At 34.4% G+C, this 19,939-nt stretch overlaps 1 protein-coding gene across 2 annotated transcripts in view; it reads left to right on the top strand.

The window, feature by feature from the left end:
- The window catches only part of SMC5 (structural maintenance of chromosomes 5), a 76,617-nt gene extending 57,428 nt beyond the window's left edge, over positions 1-19,189 (top strand). The window contains exons 18-25 of one of the 2 annotated variants that reach the window (XM_084899484.1): positions 8,684-8,809; positions 11,282-11,326; positions 11,768-11,863; positions 12,326-12,430; positions 12,640-12,759; positions 15,407-15,586; positions 15,675-15,770; positions 16,850-19,189. In XM_084899484.1, coding sequence (XP_084755610.1) covers positions 8,684-8,809; positions 11,282-11,326; positions 11,768-11,863; positions 12,326-12,430; positions 12,640-12,759; positions 15,407-15,586; positions 15,675-15,770; positions 16,850-16,993 — 912 coding nt within the window. In that variant the 3' untranslated portion in view covers positions 16,994-19,189. The remainder of the gene's footprint in view (positions 1-8,683; positions 8,810-11,281; positions 11,327-11,767; positions 11,864-12,325; positions 12,431-12,639; positions 12,760-15,406; positions 15,587-15,674; positions 15,771-16,849) is intronic. The other variant, XM_084899485.1, reaches the window with a different exon arrangement.
- The last annotated feature ends 750 nt before the right edge of the window (positions 19,190-19,939 follow it).

Raw genomic sequence — 19,939 nt, 5'->3', positions numbered from 1 at the left:
AGAAAAACTGAAAAAGCATTTGAATGGACAACACTTAATTTTAAGACATTATAAAGCAACAATAATGAATATTATTGTATTGCTATAAGAATAGACATGGGTCAGTGGAACAGAATAGATAATCCAGAGGTAAAGTTATATGTATGGTCAGTTGTTTTGCAAAGATACCAAGACAATTCAATGGAGAAAGAATAATCTTATAGTGATGGAACAATAGTGGTGGGACAATGGAATAGTTCTCTACAAAAATGAGCCACAACCCTTACCTCATACCACACAAATGGGCATAGATTTAAATGTAAGAACTAAACCTATAAAACTTCTTGAAGAAACATAATGACCTTAGATTTGGCAAATAGGACACAAAAGGAATCAGAGGTTGTACTTTATCAAAATTTAAAACTTTATATTTAATAGATGCTGTTAAGAAAAGGCTGCTACTAATTGGGAGAATGTATTTGCAAAACATACTATCTAAGGGGGCTAAATCTAAACTAAGAATAGTTTTGACATTTTTAAAGGGTTAAAACAGAAGAATATGTGACAGACTATATGTGGACCTCAAAATCTAAAATATTTCCTTACTGGCTCTGTATAGAAAAAGTTTGCTTACCCCTGATGAATACTATAAAAAGAATTCTGCCCTGGCTGGTGTTTTTCAGTGGTTAGAGTGTCAGCCTGGTCAAGGGCAAATACCTAGGTTGCAGGTTGGATGTTTGCAGGAAGCAACCAGTTGATGTTTCTCTCTCACATTGATGTTTTTCTTTTACATATGTCCCCTATTTTCCCCATTGGTCAGTGTTTTTCTCTCTCTCTCTTTGCCTCCCTCCCACTCTAAAAATCACCAGAAAAAAATATCCTCAGGTGATGATTAACAAAAAAAGCACACACTAAACCTCTTACATTTTATCAATACAAAGAAAACAAAACCCAATCCAAAATATGGGCAAAAGTTTTAAGCATGCTCTTCACTAAAGAAAGTATACAGATAGCCAATAAGCACGTGAAAAGATTCCCAATCTTATTAGTCGGTAGGAAGCGTGAGTTAAAGAAATAATGAGCTAACAAAAGAGACCCTCTAAAGCAGCAGTCTCCAACCTTTTGGACCTCATGGACCACTGGTTGATGGCCACTGCTCTAAAGTAACTAAAATTTTAAGACTGAGTGTAAACTAGGTGATCCATTTACATGAAATTCTATGAACTACAAAATGCCTATTGACAAATCCATGGTTGCCTGTGGAGGGTACAGTGCGATGGATTGCAGAGGGATACAGAACTGCTGCAGGTGATAGAAGATACATTCATTGTCTTGGTGGTGATAGCTTCACTGATTTTGTATATATTTGTCAAAAGTCAGCAGTTGTACACTTTAAAAATGGACAGTTTATTCATCAATTACACTTCAAAATTTAAGAAAAACTTACGTGATGATTTTTATCATTTCGTTTAGGTCTTTTATAATTAAGTTTGAAACGTTAATTATATACACTAGTAAGAATAGGAAGAGTAACATAACATACAAGTGTCCACTATTCCTGTTAAACAGATGCTATACTTCACCATATTTGTTGCAGATTTTTAAAACTTTTCATGTACTCAAACTTCCCTTGTATTCTTCCCCATCTACTTTCTCAGATTCTGCATCTTTCGGGCAGTATGTGATTCACTTTACACTTAGCTTTTCACAAACATACCGGTTGTGTAAAAGTAAACTTTTAATATCTTTTTGTGGAAGGAGTCACTAGAAGATAGATTTTCGGAAATAAAAACAGGACTGTACAAATGAATGTAAAGAGTAAATGAAAGTGGAATAAGAGCTTCATTATTCTCAAGCCAGCTTCTTCAAAATCTAAAAGCTTAGAAGAAACTGGAGGAGAAAACAATTTTGCTAGCAAATAAGCATAGGCAAACAAACACATCTAGCCAAAAGGAGGAGCTCAAGGTCAGGTTTGATGAGCAAAGCCAGAGACTTGGAAGATGGAAAGTTCCTTCCCTCTCTCCTCCCCGCCAAAAAAAAGCAGGGGCCGTAGCAGTAGTCATCCTGAATACTTATTCAGGGGTCTTCAAACTACGGCCCGCAGGCCACATGCGGCCCGCAGAGGAGTCTGATCCTGCCCGCCAGGTTTTTTGGGCAGTGAGCGCAGCTGAGGTGTTACAGTAGGAATTAGTAGTTCATATAGTCCGGCCCTCCAGCTCTCTGAGGGACCGTGATCTGGCCCCCACTTTAAAAAGTTTGAGGACCCCTGACTTATATAGAAGGGATACAGCAAATAAAACAAAGCTATAGTACCCAAACTGGGAGGGGAAAAGGAGAAGGTCGGCTGGATATGAAAGTAGCTACCAAAGGAGGGCCTCATCAGAGTTCGTTTTGTGAGAGGGGGAGGAAGTCACTGCCCGTTGTGCATTTTGTTGGTAAATATTTATAGAGCCCATGCTTTATTGATTGAGCCTGTGAACCTGGTTGTTCAATATAAAGAGCTTTCATGAAGAAATTGAACCATTATGTAGATACTATATGGAGTTTTAAGTCAAATCTCTCTAGACAATATTTATTTGATCCCAGTGCCCAGAGTTTTGTTTTTCAATGAAATTTTAATTAAGAACTTAGTTTTGGGTTTATATTATGTTTACAGAAGTATGAAATCATGATGGCTTTATAGTAAACATTCTCCCAAACTTAACCTCCTCTTGACATAGTGAGAAATATTTTTCTAACAGCCATTGTTCACATAGATACATTAAGATTAGATGCAGAATAATGGAGCATTCTCTTATCCATTTTATTTGTAGCAGAAATATTCATATTTCCAATAGAGCTAACTATTCTAGAGAATAGGAAAGTTTCTTGGGAGGTCTTGGGAGGTTTTGTTTTTGTTTTTTGTTTTTTAAATATATTTTATTTTTTACAGAGAGGAAGGGAGTGAGATAGCTAGAAACGTCGATGAGAGGGGAAACATCGACCAGCTGCTTCTTGCACCCCTCCCCCCCACCGGGGATGTGCCTGCAACCAATGTACATGCCCTTGACCAGAATCGAACCCGGGACTTTTCAGTCCGCAGACAGACGCTCTACTGCTGAGCCAAACCGGTTTCGGCAAAGGTTTTGTTTTTAACCGTCAAGTCACTTAAGTAATTTTTTACAAAAATGGCCACATTATACTATCCAGAGAACTACAATAACTTCTGATTAGCTGCTTCTCCCTCTAGATTTTGTTACCTAGAAATAATACCCACTTAGGTGTTCCCATACCAATCTTACTTGGTCCGACTCCTGACTTTTCTCAGCAATATTTTGCACCATTCTGCTTCTTTTTCACGTGTTGATCTGAAAATCATTTAATGCTATTTATAACTGTTTTTGCCAGCCCTGTTGTGAGGTTCCTCTATTTTTATACAGTGTCCACTTGACAGATTTGTTGCTGACTGACCATAATCACTAACCACACTTTAAACAGCCAGGAATGATAGTGAAAGAATACATACTAGAGTAGGTAGTATGGTAGTTCTTTCTCTCCTACTTGTTTTTCTTCTTTTCCTGTTTGCTGTCATTTCCTATACATATTCTTACCCTTCTTACTCTCCTACATTTGAAACAAGGAGAAATCATTTTTTCCCCCCCTACTTGTCCCTCTGAATACCTGGCAGATTGCACTAAGGAACCATTATTACTACTTCTGTCTTTGTCCTTTATTTACTCTGATTCTGGAAACAAGTTCACAAAAGAAAATTGACACAAAATTTCAGAAAGGGTTATCATCCTTGATGGAACTTGGGGATAGCCAACCACCTCCCTCAAGTTTAATATTTTGCCAAATTGTTGGAAAGCAAATAGGGAAACAGGATTACAGACCTATAAAACATCCCCAGAGAAAGGCAAATGGTTGTGAACCTCTGTCTGGCAATTATGTCACAACCTTCTGGAATTTTTTCAGAATAAATTAGTAAGGCGACTGCATGTGAATCCAGATATGGAGATGGACAGATGAATGGATATACCTAGAACTTGATTTTTTACCATAGGCAAATTTCCTCACAACTCCAAGCCTGTAATCTTCAGCCATACATATGATAAATACCTGACTTGCAGGGATATTGTGATACTTAATTTAATAATATATATTAAGGTGCTTAGTGTACACCAATATTTCCGTTAAAGTATCTATATCAGGATCAATATTAAGTTAAAGAATTAGAAATTAGTTTGTTAATCCTAATACTAAATCCTGTACTTTTATCTAATGTTCTCTCCTCTGCTTACCTGTTTAGCATTCTCCCACCCCCCCCCAAAAAAAAAAAATTCGGAGGAGACGTTTTTAAAATGAGATACATTTGGGGGATAGGATTATTTAACAAGTAAATAGTATTATTGCTATTACTTTATTATAATATGTATTCTATCTTATATGTATTACTTTATTGTAATATGTATTCAATCTATATGTATGAGTATCATTTGAATTTTAGACCATTTAAATTGGAATGAAATTTTGTGCTTCTATTAAAGAAAAATTGAAGAAGAAATGTTTTAATTTACAGCTAGTGTTTTAGTACAAGTTCAGAGTTCATGCTACCTAGAACTTAGTTTGATTCCTTTCATATGGAAAAAAGTTTTCATTCTGTTTGATTCTTATTTTAATAAGTTGTTAGAATTATTGTGTTAAATAATTTCACGTGTACCTGCTAGTTATTAAGAAATTATGTGAATAATTCTGATTTCTTCCACTAGAGGGCCCTCTTAGAGAACCTTTTCCTTGATTAAGTTATTTCTGTACACCTTTCACTCCAGTTGAACTTTCTCAAAAAGAATTTCAAAGAAAAGATAATTCTTACTAATTTCCTCTCAGCATATATCCTACAAACTAATCTTTTCTGAGATGTTGGTGGAAGGTATTTTCTAAACTTTTTCTTTATCCCCCTTATGTCTTACATAGATCAAACGTTTCTATTGTCTATTAATGTTAAGGGCTAGACTCTTAAAGTAGCAATGTATATAAAGCTCTTTTTACTAGCCTAACTGTACATTATCTTACATAATTCTATACTCCCTTTATTTTCACCCCTTCCCTCCCTCCAAAACAAACCTTAACAATTGTGGGGGTGGGGGACAGATGTTATGTGAAGAGGTATGTCACAAAAATGTATGTATAGCCCTGGCTGGTGTGGTTCAGTTGGTTGAAGCATGTCTCATATACCAAACGATTGAGGTTTTGATTCCTGATCAGGGCACATTCTCAGGTTGCAGGTTCAATCCCCTATCGGGGCTTATGCAGGAGGAAGCTTATTGATGTCTCTCTCTCTCTCTGATTTTTAAAATAATATATTTTTGTTGATTTCAGAGAGGGAGAGAGATAGAAACATCAATGATGAGAGAGAATTATTGATCGGCTGCAACCCAGGCATGTGCCCTGACTGAGAATTGAACTCTGACCTCCTAGTTCATAGGCCAAAGCTCAACCACTGAGCCATGCTGGCCAGGCTATCTCAGATTTATTTGTTTATTTGTTTACTTGTTTACTTTGTTTACTTGTTTACTTATTTATGTGTACCTATAGAAAGAACATCTTCTCTGGTAAAGATTTTATTAGACATATGCCACCAAAGAGAAGGAAATTTTTGAATGAGATTTTTGTCCCCCTGAGCACAGAGCCCCGAGTGTTCAAGGATTTCTTTCCCATAGTGTTCTAACATTTCATTTAGCAAGGTCCAGAGGATTAGGAAGCAGGAATAGAAGACTTTAGGAGTGGTTAGGTCTTATTTAGCTGTCCCTTGTTTTACGTTTGCCTGAGTGTGATTGTCCCTAGAGAGCAAAGTAGGGATGAGTGGGAAACTTTAACTTCTATTTTTATTTCTCTCAGGGTGTAGGGTCTGAAGAATTAATTCAAGGAAACTATAGTACTATAGTACTGAGTGATTAGTATAAAGGCCTGCTTGTGTTTTCAGTTCAGTCCAGTATATATCTCTTTACTTTTTATAACATTTTGTCTTGGTTTAGTTTATTTGCTATCATATTTGTAGGTTTAAAAATTACCCGAGGACCTTGTTAATACACAGATGTCCAGGCCTCAGCGCCAGAGAACTTAAACAGGTCTGGCATATGATTGATATATCATTACTGTTTTAATAATCTTTACCACTCCAGGTATTTTTTGTGCACACTGAAGTTTGAGGTTTAATGGAAAGAGTAAGCTAGACATGTCTTCTTAGAAACCTGCTGACCTATTTCTGTAATCTTAACAAGTTTCTTAATATCTCTGAGCCACATCTAGAAAAGGAGATAATATATTTTTTTTAGATTGTAAGAATTAGATTAACATATATGATAGTGGTTATAACAAAGCTTGGGCCACAGAAGGCATTCCGTAATGCCCTTTTCGTTACAAATGAAACTTTTGCCATCTGGCTTTTGCCACTGATCTTTTATATCCTTACCTCTCCTCCACACATCTTGTTACATAAATAAGTGGGTCTTTGAGGCTTCCTTTCCTTTTACTTATGTAATCACCTATCATTAGAATGCCTGCTGCCACTTGCTCTTTAGTAATTTCATACTTGTCCTTTAAGACCATTCACTTATCATAACTTCTGAATGGTTTGCCTCAAAACAAGAAAAGTCCTATGACCTTTCTGCATCCCTTACCGCCATGTATATGCTAGGTATACCAGTTAATAATGAGGATTTTTTTTCAATAGTTACACATATGTTGTTATATATGCATTTCGATATGTATACTATTTTGTTGTATTGACAGTAAACTTCAAAACTTCATATGCCAAATTTGCTGAAGGTGTTAACATGATAGATATTTTTATGCTTAAAAATGTCGAATTCCTTGCCAAAAAGAGCATTTGCGGGAAGTTTTAATTCATTACTTTATTTTGAAGAAAAAGTTATCATATACTTTGGGAAGCTTATGGTGAACATGCTCCATCTCAAGATACTTGTGAACACTGGTTGAAAAAGTTTTAAGACCAAAAATTACAAGCATTATTGGATGAAGATGCATGTCAAAATTCAAAGACAACTTGCAGAAAGATTAAACGTTGCTCAGCAAACAATTTCCAGTCGTTTACAAGCAGTGGGAAAGATTTTAAAGGAAGGAAAATGGGTGCCACATCAACTGAACGAAAGACAAATGGAAAACCGAAAAGTCATCAGTAAAATGTTGCTTCAACAGCATGAAAGAAAGTCTTTTTTGCATCTCATTGTGACTGTTGATGAAAAGTAGATTTATTTTGAGAATCCGAAATGCACAAAATCATGAGTTGATCAGGTCAACCGCCAACATCGACTGCAAGGCCAAATCGCTTCTGAACGAAGTCTATTATCTGCATTTGGTGGGATCAGGAAGGTGTGTATTATGAGCATCTAAAACCAGGTGAAACTGTTAATACAGATTTCTACCGACAACAAATAATCAATTTGAACCACACTTTGATTTTAAAATGACCAGAATGGGCCAGAAGACACAGCAAAGAAATTTTGCTTTATGATAACGCACCATCACACACTTGAAAACCAGTTAAAGCACACACTTGAAAACCAGTTAAAGACACATTGAAAGATCTTGCCTGGGAAGTAATAACCCATCCGCTGAATTCACAAGACTTTGTTCCTTCAGATTATCACTTGTTCTGATCGATGGCACAGGTACTTTCTAAGCAGCATTTCAAAAAGTATGAAGTGGAAAATTGGGTCTCTGAATGGTTTGCCTCAAAACAAGAAAAGTTCTATTGGGACAGTATCCACAAATTACCTGAAAGATGGGGGAAATGTGTAGCTAGCAATGGACATTAATTTAAACATCAAAAGTGTTTTATTCAATGTTTTCTTTGATTACAAAATTTTCATTATTAAAGGTACACGTAGTACTTTCTTCTGCTATCCTCTGTTCAGTCTCTCCCACAGAGAGGATGTAATGAAAAGAGCATGAGTTCTATAAGCAGGCATAGATGTGAATCCTGACAGCCTCTAATTGTGTGAGATTGGACAAGTTGCTTTAATTTCTTTTTTTTTTTAATGTGCAAAGTGGGGACAATAGTACTGTTCAGTGTTATGAGAAATAAGGGAATAATGTGTGTGAAGCATTTAGCACATAAGCTTTAAGTAAATAGCTGTTTCTTTTACAGTGGTGTTATGTATCTTTCCCCCTTAACTTTTCTCTGCTCAGTGCATAATAAAAACTGACATTTAATAGATTATAACATAATTATTTGGAGAAGGAAGAAAGAAAAAAAAATAATTTTTTGGTGAAGGAATGAATGTGTCCATGGATAAATGATAATTACATGGAAAGGCATTTGGAAAACTATCAAACACTATTTAAAGGTTCTACTTACATTTGGGTTCTGAGATTGCTGATATGAAGCCTATATACTGTGTATTTCAAATATCATTAGAATAAAATTATATGTAGCTAAATTAAACTGAGGGAAAGGTAATTAAATTTAAATTTTAAGTTCTTATGGATTAGAGAAATGTCGTACGTGCTAACATATTTTTAAGTTCAGATTTAACCTTTACAATAAAAGCAGTCATTTGAGATATGGTTTTCTGATTATTTGCTTATCATATGCTTATCATATTCAAAATTTAATAATTCATTTGCTATGTAATGTAATGTGGTAATTTTATAAAATAGCCCTCCGTTCAAGTTTCCAAAATATTTTTTTTTCTTATAATAGCAACATTTCATTGAGTTGGATGAAAATAGACAGCGATTATTGCAGAAATGTAAGGAACTTATGAGGAGAGCTAGGCAAGTATGTAACCTGGGTGCAGAGCAGACGGTTCCTCAAGAATATCAAACAGTAAGTATAAAAAGTATATAATGTCACAAGTTAACATTATATGTAAGCTTACAATGTGTTAGGCATTGTAATGGCCCATAAAAAATATAATACAATGTTCCATAAAAAATAGAGGGTTTTCAACCGAGTATGTAATTTTGCTAACAAATTTTCTTTTCTGTACTCATACTTACACTACTATACTCCAACTTGCACCAATTACTCGTGTTGCTTAATGCTAACGTTTTTAAAACATGGGTATCACCTTGCAAAATATTAGTACCATAACATTCATTTTTCCAATAAAAGATCCCTCCCCCAAGCCATCTTTCAGGAGTAGGATTGGGAAATAGGATGTGGTTTTTCATGGAAACATAGTACCAGTAATTGGTTTATAAGAAACAGAAAGAGGTGGTATTTAGAAAAGCAGGCAAAATGAAAATTTTTTTGGGATATTGGGTTTTTATTTGTAGTTCAATGGGAACTAAATCTTTAGGGCAAACCATTTATTGGTAAGGAAAGGAGAAAAGAGCTTTTCTTTCCATTATATGCTGATATATCACTAACATGAGGAGATGCTGCCCTTTAGTCCAAATTCCACCAGTTATATGGCCCTGTGAACCTTAGCTTTATCCTGCAAGGAGCAATAATACCTTGGCTACATACCTCTCCTCTTAGATAATATCACAATGAGAAAATGAATAGAAAATAACTTAAGATATCTGGTATTTGTATATATTTTTTGTATTCTTAATTTCAGATGTTACTTATTTCAATAGATAATGAAACGTCTACTAAGGATATAAATAAAACTGGAAAAATAATTGAATTATAATTTTCAAATTCTCAAATGTTTTACTCTATGATATCAGACATAGAAATCACAGAGAATAGGCTGAGTACATAAGAATTTAGTAGATTTTTAAAGACAAATTAAGGAGCTATTTCTAAAAATATGCTAGAACTTCTCCAAAATACATTGGGTTATCATAAAATAAGTAAATGTTAATATAATATCTATAGTAATGTTTCAGAAAGTAGAATGATTCTATTCTTGATAAGTCATACTGTTTTTAAAATTAGGAAATAATTCATATATTCATTAAAAATGTGTGTGTGTATTGAACAAGACAGACAGACAAAAAAACAAAGGCAAATAGATGTTGGGTAGGAAATGGTGCTAAAAATAAAACAAGGTAAGAAGATAGTGTGTCAAGGAAGGTTCCTTTGAAAAGATACTATTTTAGATGAGTACTGAGTGAAAAGGAGAAAATCAGTCTTGGGAAGTTTTGAGGGGAAAAGTCACAGACAGAAAACGGTTCATACAAAGCCCCCAGGACAGAAGAATATTTGACATGTTTTAGGATAACAGGAATCTCAATGGGACTAGTCCAAGCAAAAAGGAAGGCAACGTCAGGTCATGTATGGCCTTATATTCCATAGAAGGAGTTTGGGTTTCGTTTTGAGAGGGAATATACTAGAGGATTTTAAAGGAGTGATATGACTACTGGAAATACCAAGGGGAACACTTTATAAAACACATGATTGTTTAATCACTATGCTATATACCTAAAACCAATACAAAGTAATATTAAAAGTAAACTGTAATTGTAAAAAATTGTTTTAGTAAAAAAATGTTTTAGTAAAATAAAATGAACTTCAAAGAACTTTCTTATCCCATCAAAATTGGCAGAATTTTCTCTTCGTATTACTTAATGAACTTTAGACTAGTAATTGAAAAAAATAAGTAAAAGAGCACTCCTAACTGCTATGTGGAGAATAAAGTAAGGATATAAGATTGAAAGTAAGGGTACAGAGATTATTGCTGTGGACCAGACAAGAGAATATAATGACATGGATTAGGGAGGAAACCCTAGAGGCAGAAATTTATAGATTTGAGGAATTGTTTAAAGACAGAGCCAGCAGGACATGCTAATGAATTTAAGGTGAAGGGGAGAGAGAACCCCTAAATTTTGCCATGAACTGGAATGATGACTGAAGAGGAGAAATAGGTTTGCTCAAATTGGTGAGTGAAATAAAGATTTCTGTTTTACTATCTTGCATTTAAGATGCCTTATTAGAGTTAAATGGAGATAATAAAATAAGTGTTGGCACATGAATTCAAAGCTCAGTGGATAGTCAGATTCGACAAATAGAAGTTGAACTGCTTTCAAAAAGTTAAAAAAAAAAACCCAAGATATTAGATTAATGTAATGTCAGGATGTTTTTCAGAGTTCCAAGATTCATTTTTGTATCCTATAGCATAAGAACTTTACAGGTTGTGCTGGAAAAACAAAACAAAACAGTGTACTGCTTGCTTCCACTCCTAGGAAAGTATTTGTTCTGATTTGTCTCTATGGCATGGATAGTTCTGTGGTGAAATTCCGTCAAATTAATTAGATTCTTAGGATGCTTTTTCAGTACAGTATAAAGTTCTAACTTCTTGCTCTCTTTCAATGCCCCACATATTCTGGACCCATTCTACCAATTCAGCAAGTACCCAACATTCCAAATGGACACAACTCCTCACCCCCCATGGTATGCAGTGCTCATTCTTTTTTCCAAGCTCCTGTCTCCCCTCTGCCTTGCTTTTTCTTAGCCATTTGCTTTAAGGCCCAGAGATGAATTATGGGCCTCTGAATTCTCTTACTCTCTTGTAGCTCCTGTAGTATGAACTGATACTTCCTTCTCTAAATCCTTTAGCTTATATGATATGTACTGCTTATTTTAATACTCAACATCAGTACACTGCCTTAAGGTATTATCCAGTGTAAGTGTATATATTTTATTTCCTTTTAAAGGTGTAAGCTTTTGAAAGCAAAAACCCTGTTTATAATTTCTTTGATTCCTTCTGTGTTAGCATGCTGTTGAACACATGGTAGTAGAGTAGTAGATACTCGGCCGAATATTTTAACTATTTGAATTTAACTCTTTTCACTGTACTATCTACAATGACGGATAATTTTTTTCCTCCTTTAGGCTTTCCAAGACCTTCCAAACACACTGGATGAAATTGATGCTTTATTAACCGAAGAAAGATCAAGAGCTTCTTGCTTCACAGGACTGAATCCTACAGTATGATTCTTTCCCTATTACCTACTGTAGGCACCACCACCACCCATCCCTACACACACACACACACACACACACACACACAGTTTCCTCCAGTACTTGCCTCCCACTCTGTACTAGAGCTCTTGGTAATAATAAGCTAGACAGCAGGAACAATGTGCTTTAAATGCCAGATTTCTGAATCTATTAGAATTTTAAATAGTTTCTTCCTAGGGAACACAGTGTTCTGTGCCTTTTCTTTATAAAAAGAATAGTTGGGCTAACCTGAAATACTGCAGTGTGTTTTTTTTGTGTGTGTGTTTTTGTTTGTTTGTTTTTTCAGAATAAAAAGTGGCATTTTCAGTATAAGAACATACAAACAATGCAACACGTTGGCATTTTCAATTAATGTTTTAATTAATGCAAATTGTCTGTAATTTTATTCTTTGATAGATTTGTCTTAAAGAAATTATTTTTCCCTGCTAGGTTGTTGAGGAATACACAAAAAGAGAAGAAGAAATTGAGCAATTAACTGAGGAACTAAAGATAAAGAAAGTTGAACTGGATAAATATAGGGAAAGCATTTCACAGGTAATTGTTTTCTTTATCTTTTCTTTTTGTTGTGTTCTTACCATTAATCATATGGACATGTAGAATAATACAAAATGAAGTGTTTCTAAGAAAAAGTGATGTGTTTGTTCTTGTGACTAGATTAATACTGATATTAATTTTATGTAAAGTATATCAGAATGTAATAACATTTCTTTTAAATTTTGTTTTTATATTGCCTTTATTTGCAGGTAAAAGAAAGGTGGCTTAATCCTTTAAAAGAGCTGGTAGAAAAAATTAATGAAAAGTTCAGCAATTTTTTTAGTTCCATGCAGTGTGCTGGTGAAGTTGATCTCCATATAGAAAATGAGGTAAAATAGCTTTTGAAATGGTTCCTTGCAAGTAATTGTAATTGTATGTACATTGTTATTTACCCTAGAGTTATATATGAAAATTCTGCTAAGAAATTGTTCAAAGGAATGAAAGTACCACCAGTGAAATTTCATCAGAGTCACTTATGTGTATATCTGACATTTGAGATTGGCTATAAAAAGAGTCAAGTATTAATCACCAGACTTAAGTAATGGTTATTTAGCTATGATGAGTAAATGCATTGCATTGTCTTATAAATCTACCACTATCCAAGTTAGAAGATAACTGAAATAAAGTATAATGTCAGTGGTTCTCTTTTGAGCAGAATTTAACAGTTCATAAGAATGAAAATATTTGAAAATTTGCAGCTAATTCCTTGAACTATAAGTTTATATATTGCAATTGTGGGTAAAATAAATTTACCATTAAGAAATATGTAAGGAGTCCTAGCTGCTTTGGCTCAGTGGATCAAGCTTCGGCCTGGGGACCGAAGGGTCCTGGGTTCAGTTCTGGTCAGGGGCACGTACCTCAGTTGCAGGCACGTACCTCAGTTGCAGGCTCAATCCCCAGGGCATGAGGCAACCAGTCAATGTGTCTTACATAAATGTCTCTCCCTCTCCCTTCCACTCTAAAAATCAATGGGAAAAAAATATCCTTGGATGAGGATTAACAAAAAAGCAACAACAAAAAATCAGACCCCAGATCGGATCCCAGAGCCTAATCTTAAGTCTCTGCTGTCCATTATGGTAGCCACTAACTACAGATGGCTATTGAGCACTGATCTGTGTAAGATGTGCTATAAATGTACAATACATACATGTTAAATACTTAGTATGGGGAAAAAATTTAAAATATTTTAAAACATTTGATGCCGAAACTGGTTTGGCTCAGTGGATAGAGCGTCGGCCTGCAGACCAAAAGGTCCCAGGTTCGATTCCAGTCAAGGGCATGTACATTGGTTGTGGGCACATCCCCGGTAGGGGGTGTGCAGGAGGCAGCCGGTCGATGATTCTCTCTCATCGATGTTTCTAGCTATCTATCCCTCTTCCTTCCTCTCTGTGAAAAAAATAAAATATATTTAAAAAAATATTTGAAAACATTTGATATTAAATGTTAAAGATATTTTGGGTATATTGAATTAAGAAAAATATTAAAATTAATCTCACATATTTTTACTTTACTGTGACTGCTGGAACATTTACAATGCATGCATGGCTTGCATTATATCTCTTGGTCAGTGCTCTCTTAGACCTTAAAAACTCTATTCATTAACTAGTTATTAGCCTTTAATTATCAAGTTACATTCTCATTTTAGGGTAAATCTGAATCTGACTAGTCTATAAATGACTAATAAGAACAGTAAACAAGCCTTAAAGCATCTTCATTTTAGACAAAATATAAAGAACACTAAGTGCATTCATTACTACGGATATTTAATGAGCACTTACGTGCTAAATTTTTACTAAGTATTGTATGTATATACACTGAGCTGCCAGATTATTATGATCTCTGAAGCATAATAATCTGGCCACTCAGTATATATCCTATATAATAAAAGTCTAATAGGCAAATTTTCCCCTCGACCAGGAGTTAGATCAGCAGGCAGGCTGGCAAACTGCCCATGACCCTACCCCCACCCATGCACAAATTCATGCACTTGGCCTCTAATATATTTTTTATATATATATTAGAGGCCCGGTGCGTGGGGGTGGGGGGTGTCCCTCTGCACAGCCTGCACCCTCTCCAATCTGGGACCCCTCGGGGGATGTCCAACTGCCCGTTTAGATCTGATCCCTGTGGCTGCTGCCATTTCTGTTTGGATTTTCTTACCTTCTATCATTGAAACTTTGTAGCCTTGAGTAGAGGCAAGGGCAGGCGGAAAGTTTGGCTTCCTCCATTGCCTGGGAAACCCAAGCCTCTCTCCTGATCTCTCTGGCTGTAGCCATCTTGGTTGGGTTTATTTGCATACTTGCTCTGATTGGCTGGTGGGCGTGGCTGGTAGGTGTAGCAGAGTGATGGTTAATTTGCATATTTCTCTTTTGTAGGATACACACGTACACACACACTGAGTGGTCAGATTATTATGCATTCAGAGATCATAATAATCTGGCCACTCAATGTATTTGATTTAATTAAGTGTCTTTTAAAGAATACATATATTCTCTGCCCACATTTTTTCTTCTTAATTTGCTGAAGGGGAGAACTGAGCCTTCTGTAGTGACATACACAGCTGCTTCTAAGAGAAAATGGCATGATACTCCACTGTTCTAATTATTTGCACCTATAGCTATAAAACCTAGCACTTAAGGAGCTAGAATAGATAATGCCTTTCCATGATGGAGCTCTTCACTCAGTAATTTCTAAAACCCTTGGAAAAAACTACTAAGCGTGAAAGGAATGGTATGAGACAAGGGGGGGGAAAAAAGTCACTCTTAATCTGGTTATTTTTCTTACCAAAATAGATCCTTAGAGACTCACTAAAGCTTGTAAATAGCAACTGGTTCTTTAATATTTTATTGGTTTACTTTAAACTGTCATTAAATTTTAAATTCTTTATTCTTATAATTGATTTATTCAGTCTATTTTTATGTAATATGAAATTATCAAAGATCTCTCATCTTTTATTAACTTTTTAATGTCTTATAGGAAGATTATGATAAATATGGAATTCGAATTAGAGTCAAATTTCGAAGTAGTACTCAATTGCATGAATTAACTCCTCATCATCAAAGTGGAGGTGAAAGAAGTGTTTCTACCATGTTATACTTGATGGCACTTCAGGAACTTAATAGATGTCCATTCCGAGTAGTTGATGAAATCAATCAGGTACAGTGATTACTCTTTTACTTGAGTTTTATTTTATCTTATATATTATAGTAAATTTAATGTAATAATTATTATTGTCATGGTTTAGGGAATGGACCCAATCAATGAACGCAGAGTGTTTGAAATGGTTGTAAATACTGCTTGTAAAGAAAACACTTCTCAGTACTTCTTTATTACGCCAAAGGTAGGTAATAAGTAACCTGAAAGTGGCTTCATCATGTAGCAGACTTGGGCCTAATATGTACATTTGAGCAGGAATACTCCAGGAAAGGAGCTAGAAAGATCACAGTAATATTTATATTACTAAAGGGGACAAGTTCCAGTGACACCTTAATCAGAAATCTCCTTATAGGAGACAGAAACATAGCCATGGCATTATGTTCTAGGACACAGAATTCTTCCTGCTTTTGGCACTTACTCCTCCTATAGAGAAGTACCTTTTTAAGCACTCACAGGAGAATGCAAAATCCTAGAACTTTGTGGGCTTCCTTGTTTCCTGGAAAGGCCTGTCTTTAGCAACACTTATGCCACCATTGCCTCTACCCTGGCCCAGAGAAAAGCTTAAGTACCCCAGCATCTGTTCACAAACTGTGATAAAAACAGAAGTATCTTCATCAAGAATCTTCTATAAGCTAGAACCATTACAATGGGAAATTTTCTTTTGTTAGGTCGTATACTGTGGGTAAATTATAAAACTGATGCATTCAAAGATGTATTGATGTAATCAGATTTTTTTCACATATTCATACACAAAAAACTTCATTGGTGAGACCATCCTAAATTCAGATTTTTAGTGAATAGTATACTCTCTCTCCTTGTTCCAGCAGACACTCTGTGGAATAGCCAGATCTGTTAATACCCTATTGTTTACCAAACACCTTGGCCTATAAGCCAAACCTTCCCTGGTATATACTTGAATCACAGTGCCTGACCACAAAAGTTGCTTGAGAAGCACTTCTGGGGAAAATGAGTATAAGTGTCTACCCTATGAAAATTCTGGAGGACACACTTCTCCAAGGTCTTATCTAAGAAGTTGTCTGATCCCTTTCGGCCTGTGAATGTAGAAGGTTCCCTAAGCGTGTTGATCATTCTTTAGGCCAGGCGTCAGAAGTATTAATTCAGGTAAGGATCACAGTCTAGCAGGGTATATATTGAATTGTTTCATTAATATTACAAATAATATATTCTTACATATGTAAGGTTGGAAAATTATACTTCTTAGTATATATAGCATTATATGACAGCTTGTTTTAACACTTGCAGCTCCTACAAAATCTCCCTTATTCTGAAAAGATGACAGTATTGTTTGTCTACAATGGTCCTCATATGCTGGAACCAAACAGATGGAATTTAAAGGCTTTTCAAAGACGGCGGCGCCGTATAACATTCACTCAACCTTCTCAATAAAGTAAAAGAAGAGACCTTTGGGATTTTTGTTAAATTCTACCTATAACTATGGCTCAACTGAATAAAGAGATATTCATTAAGACTAAAAGATCAGTTTTTTTGGAAACATGCTGTTAACTACAAATGGGTTGATGAAGAGACCATAATAACTTCTTTCTATGGAATAGCATCTTCCAGTAGTAAAAATTAAGTCCTTTTCAATCTTTGTTGACTTGAGTCCTTACCACTCTAACCACAAGTCATTGGGTTCCCATGTTAAAAGTATTTGCCATTTCAAATCAAAAGTACGGTGGAAGGGGTTGACTTGGTAACCCTGAGCTTTAATTCCAGAGTAACTTTAATTACTTTAGTCTAAAGATGGCTATAGAGCTTAAGTCATACTTTTCTCCCAGTATTATATTTAATTTTTTAAAAATTGATATGGAAATGTCTTATGTACAGTAGATAATTTATTACAAATCTATTCATTTATTACTATTAAAAATTACCTTACCACCACTAGGAAATGGAATTTTACGGACCTCTAAAAAAAGTCTTATGAAATTTGATTATTATAATTGTATTGGCTTCTCAAAGGGGAAAAGTACTGGTTAAAAATGGTAGTGGGACTTTTTTGAAATGCCACAAGGTGGCCACTAGATGATGCAAAAATGCAACCAAAAGACTGACAGAATATAAAATCAAGTGACAAGGGTTTTTAAGAAATAATTGTAAAGTGTGTGGGATTTTTTTTTTTAATTTAAAGTCAATTGTATTTTACATCTTAAATTTCTAAGAGCATTTTTATAATTATTTTTAGTAAGATTTTTCTTAAGATTTCATATACTGGTTTCTACAATTTATATTTGAAATTTTTAAGTGTTATGTAAAGAGTGAAGGAAAACATTGACTTGTTTAAAACCATAGTTTTTCTAGAACACTTAACCTTATGGGTCCTTCCTTATAGTCCTGTCCTATCCCATTATCTTAGAAAATCTAGTCTTAACTGTTTTTGTTTTTGTTTTCATTATGAAAGAATAGAGGAGAAAATCATTTGTTTATCTCTGAGTTGTGCCAATTAACAGTGCCAAACAAATTCTATTCTTTTAAAAAATAAAACTTGTAAGCTAATGGACTAATCCAAGGGCATGTCTTTGCACAGTGGATTGGATTTGTGCCAGTAATGACAAAATTAATTTTTTTGACTTGGTAGGCTGAATAAATTGAAAAGTCGCATTCAGTTTTGGTTTTGTATATTCTTAAGTAGCCATTGAAATTTATATTCTTATTATGTCAAAAAATAATGAACCATAGTTTATGTCCTCTCACTTGGACATTTCCACTTTAAAATCTTATCTTTATAAAAATTTTAAAAGGGCCTTCTCCTCTTAAACTAAGTCTAATGCATGTACTATGAAAAAATATTTTCAAGTAGCATTTTTCCTAGTATGAGCAAGATAAATAAACATTGAAAAAATTGCTAAAGTGATATTGTTACCAAAAATGTTTGTTGTTTAATACTTTGTTTTCCAACAAAATATCTTCACTAATACGTGCTTGGTGTCGTTTGTTTATTGTCTAAGTTAGTGCCAGTCATCCGATTTCTGCAAAATGAATATCAGTGTGACAGAGAAGCTTGAATTTTATGTGCATTTGAAAATAAAATGTAATGGTCAATTTTATTTCACTTAGCATATCTCAATAATTATTCCATAACTTGTTAGCATTTACATTTTTTTTATTGGACAAGGTTAATATTTGTTTTTGCATTGAATTTTGAGCTGTGAAGGATAAATTACATATTTTAACATATTAATAGAAGAATAATGTCTAGCACATTAGGGTATCAACCACTTAAAATTTCATATATTTTCTGCAAAAGCTTATTTTTTGTTTCCTTCAAATAGTAAAAATTTTAGGTAACAGTCTGACTTGAATAATATATATAAAACCTTAAGGTGACAAGCAAGTACTTTTCATGACAAAATCTTCATTGATCTGCCTGAGGAAAGAGTCCATTGAAAAGTTTTTAGTATTCAAAGTAAGAGAAAAGATCTGCTGCTGCTTTCTACTTGTTTTTAACATGTGCTTACTTTCTTTGGAGTATAAATCTTTAGTTTGTAGAAAATATAATTTTGTCCTATTGTATGTGTATAATTAAAAAACCTCTTTGTGGGAAATACTACTTTGTTGGTAATAAATGCATATTTTCATATTCTTTTGGTGTATGTTATTTTAAATGAGAACTCTTATTTAGATATTTAAATATTTTAAAATATTAAATATTTAACTTTAAAAAATATTTTTAAATATTTTTATTGATTTTTAGAGAGGAAGGAAGAGGGAGAGTTAGAAACATCAATGATGAGAAAGAATCATTGATTGGCTGCCTCTTGCATACCCCCCACTGAAGATCGAAGCTGCAATCTGGGCATGTGCCTTGATCAGGAATTGAACCATGACCTCCTGGATCAAAGGTCCACACTCAACCACTGAGCCACGCTGACTATTTTGAACCTTTTTAAGTCATTTTGCTTTCAGGAGTATGAAAAAACAAATCTATTGAATGCCTGCCTTTACAGAATAGTGTTTGGCAGTCCATGTATGTTCCAGAGAATAGAAAATTTAGTCCCTGTCTTCCTTACAGGAAATTAGTCTAAAAGAAGCAATAGACACATGAAAAAGGTTGAAATCATCTAAAGAAACCAAGTTACAAGGCAAGTATAAATATTTTTAGGTTGAAAGCCTAGATTTGTTAAAAACATTCTCAATAGTCAATTTGTCTTATTTCTTACATTAACCTACTAAAGTAATTTTTAAAATATATATTTTTTAGTCAGACAGATTTTATCACTTGATTATGACAAGTTACCTCATCCCATTTCCTCATTAGTAAAATGAGGATAATGCCTTGAGAGAATCATATGAGATCAGGGCCTAATAGGGCACCTCACCTCACAGTCAGAA

Source organism: Pipistrellus hanaki (genome assembly GCF_964339955.1).
Source record: "Pipistrellus hanaki genome assembly, chromosome: 11".
NCBI classification, from domain to species: domain Eukaryota; kingdom Metazoa; phylum Chordata; class Mammalia; order Chiroptera; family Vespertilionidae; genus Pipistrellus; species Pipistrellus hanaki.
The sequence above is the reverse complement of the archived record's forward strand: the minus strand, read 5'-3'. Positions and strand labels throughout refer to the sequence as shown.